We start from the raw sequence: 2078 nt of genomic DNA, 5'->3' as shown, positions 1-2078 counted from the left end.
TACAAAGAATCCACCCTGTCTCATTTATTTTTTCCACACCGATCCAACTCAGACACTTCACTCTTTGCTTTACCACACTAGTTTTCTGCTCTGAAGGGCTCAGATTCCAAAATTTTGCCTATATCTGTACTTTGTTTTCTGTCTAAGTAAACAGAACTTTTTTTGTATGATTCGTAGCTCACTGGAAATCAAATCCACCATCCAGTGCTATTATTTAGATTAAGATATACCATTCTAGCAGGGAATTTGGGTAAAGACATTGACATTCAAAAATGCTTTGGAATTATTATTACTATCATATCGGGTATGGTATATATGTCAAGAGAAGTATATGGTATATATAGAAGAGAACTAGGGAAATCAAAGCAAGCAAATAATGGTCACGAATTTAAAATCAGGTAAACAATTCTAAAGTTCTGCTTAAAGGAAATAAAAGCTGTTGAAGGGTTAGTATCCTTCATTGGTCACCTATGGTTAAAGAAAAAAAACACAGGGAATTTTTTTTTGTTGTTCTTCTGAAATCAAGTCAGGGAAAAGAAAGAACTTCGGTATAAATTTTCTGTTGTGATCACAGATTAGATTTGTGAATTGAATTGTGAGGTGAATTTCCAGCTGGTGATGGGTTTAGAAATACTGATTTGTCTTATTTTATTTTGTAGATGCTTCAGAAACTTGCTGTGTGTTTACCACGGGTTCTGCCAACCAACTCAAGAGGGGACTTACCTGTTCTTTCATTAGTCGAGCATAACATTATCTTGAACTAATTATTCCTCTCCACATGGCCTTCCTACTAGTGTCAGCTTATCTTCTGCTGACTCATGCTCAGGGTGCTCCTGTTGAGAATGGGGCACTGTTGGAAACACTGAAGTCACAAGTAGGATTATTCAGCAATAAAAGTGAACACTATTTGGCACAGGTGAGACCTCCTGGCACAAGCCGACAAATACCTCAGACAATCATCATAGGAGTTCGTAAAGGAGGGACAAGGGCTTTGCTGGAAATGTTGGATATTCATCCTAATATTGTGGTAGCAGCTACAGAAGTCCACTTCTTTGACTGGGATGAAAATTATGTGAAAGGAATAGAGTGGTATAGAAGTCTGATGCCATTTTCTTATGGAAATCAAATTACAATTGAGAAAACACCAGGCTATTTTACATCACCACAGGCTCCAGAAAGAATTCATGGCATGAATAGCTCCATTAAACTGCTGCTTATTCTAAGAGATCCCACTGAGAGAGTTATATCTGACTATACCCAAGTATATTACAACCGAGTAGAAAGCCACAAGCCTGTTCAGCTTTTTGAAGATATTGTTATTAAGAACGGAGCACTTAATACCAAATACAAAGCTATTCAGAGAAGTCTGTATGATGTTCATATGGAAAAGTGGCTTAAGCATTTCAGTTTGGATCAGATTCACATAGTGGATGGCAATACTTTAATCAAGGACCCTCTTCCTGAATTACAAAAAGTTGAAAGATTTTTAAACCTTCCTTCCCGAATTATGTCTTCTAATTTTTATTTTAACCAAACCAAGGGATTCTACTGCATTAGAAGTGATGGAAGAGAGAGATGTTTACATGAATCCAAAGGGCGCCCCCATCCTCTTGTTAACACCACTGTTTTAGAGCAACTTTATTCTTACTTCAGAGAGCACAATGCAAAATTTTACAGAATGGTTAATCATTCCTTTGACTGGCATTAATACATTTGGAATCAATGTTTCTTAAAAAGGGCCTGAAACAAATTCTTTTAAACATACCTTTCTAAACGGTAGAGATTCATATTATGAGGACTTAACATACTGGTTATATGCTTCATTGGAATAACACATCTGTTAACTCATTGAAATCGTACCCTTTATGTTGGGAAAAATAAGTTTCACATATTTGTATGATTACTGTGAGTCATATTCCGATCTTCTTTCTCCCATCATGCAAATACATTAACTTCAACGGACTTATTTCAGATATGTATCCGTTACAAGATTTGTGCTGTTTTGGAAAAATGACTGCTTCTAACAGTGTAAAAAATGTAAATATTTGAAATGGTATTATTCTAACTGTTCTGTATTT

At 35.8% G+C, this 2078-nt stretch overlaps 1 protein-coding gene across 1 annotated transcript; it reads left to right on the top strand.

Moving 5' to 3' along the window:
• The first annotated feature begins 667 nt into the window (after positions 1-667).
• On the top strand, positions 668-1708 carry LOC104038340 (heparan sulfate glucosamine 3-O-sulfotransferase 1). Its single transcript, XM_009492673.2, has one exon. It carries the CDS (start codon positions 779-781, stop codon positions 1706-1708), a length of 930 nt encoding a protein of 309 aa, XP_009490948.1. The 5' UTR covers positions 668-778.
• Positions 1709-2078: the final 370 nt, after the last annotated feature.

The sequence above is a fragment of the Pelecanus crispus genome, chromosome 10, assembly GCF_030463565.1.
Source record: "Pelecanus crispus isolate bPelCri1 chromosome 10, bPelCri1.pri, whole genome shotgun sequence".
In the NCBI taxonomy this organism is placed as follows: domain Eukaryota; kingdom Metazoa; phylum Chordata; class Aves; order Pelecaniformes; family Pelecanidae; genus Pelecanus; species Pelecanus crispus.
This window is presented reverse-complemented; position numbering and strand designations above follow the sequence as displayed.

Excerpts from the sequence above, each read along its gene's own strand:
- LOC104038340 (XM_009492673.2), top strand. The coding sequence starts at position 779 with ATGGCCTTCCTACTAGTGTCAGCTTATCTTCTGCTGACTCATGCTCAG.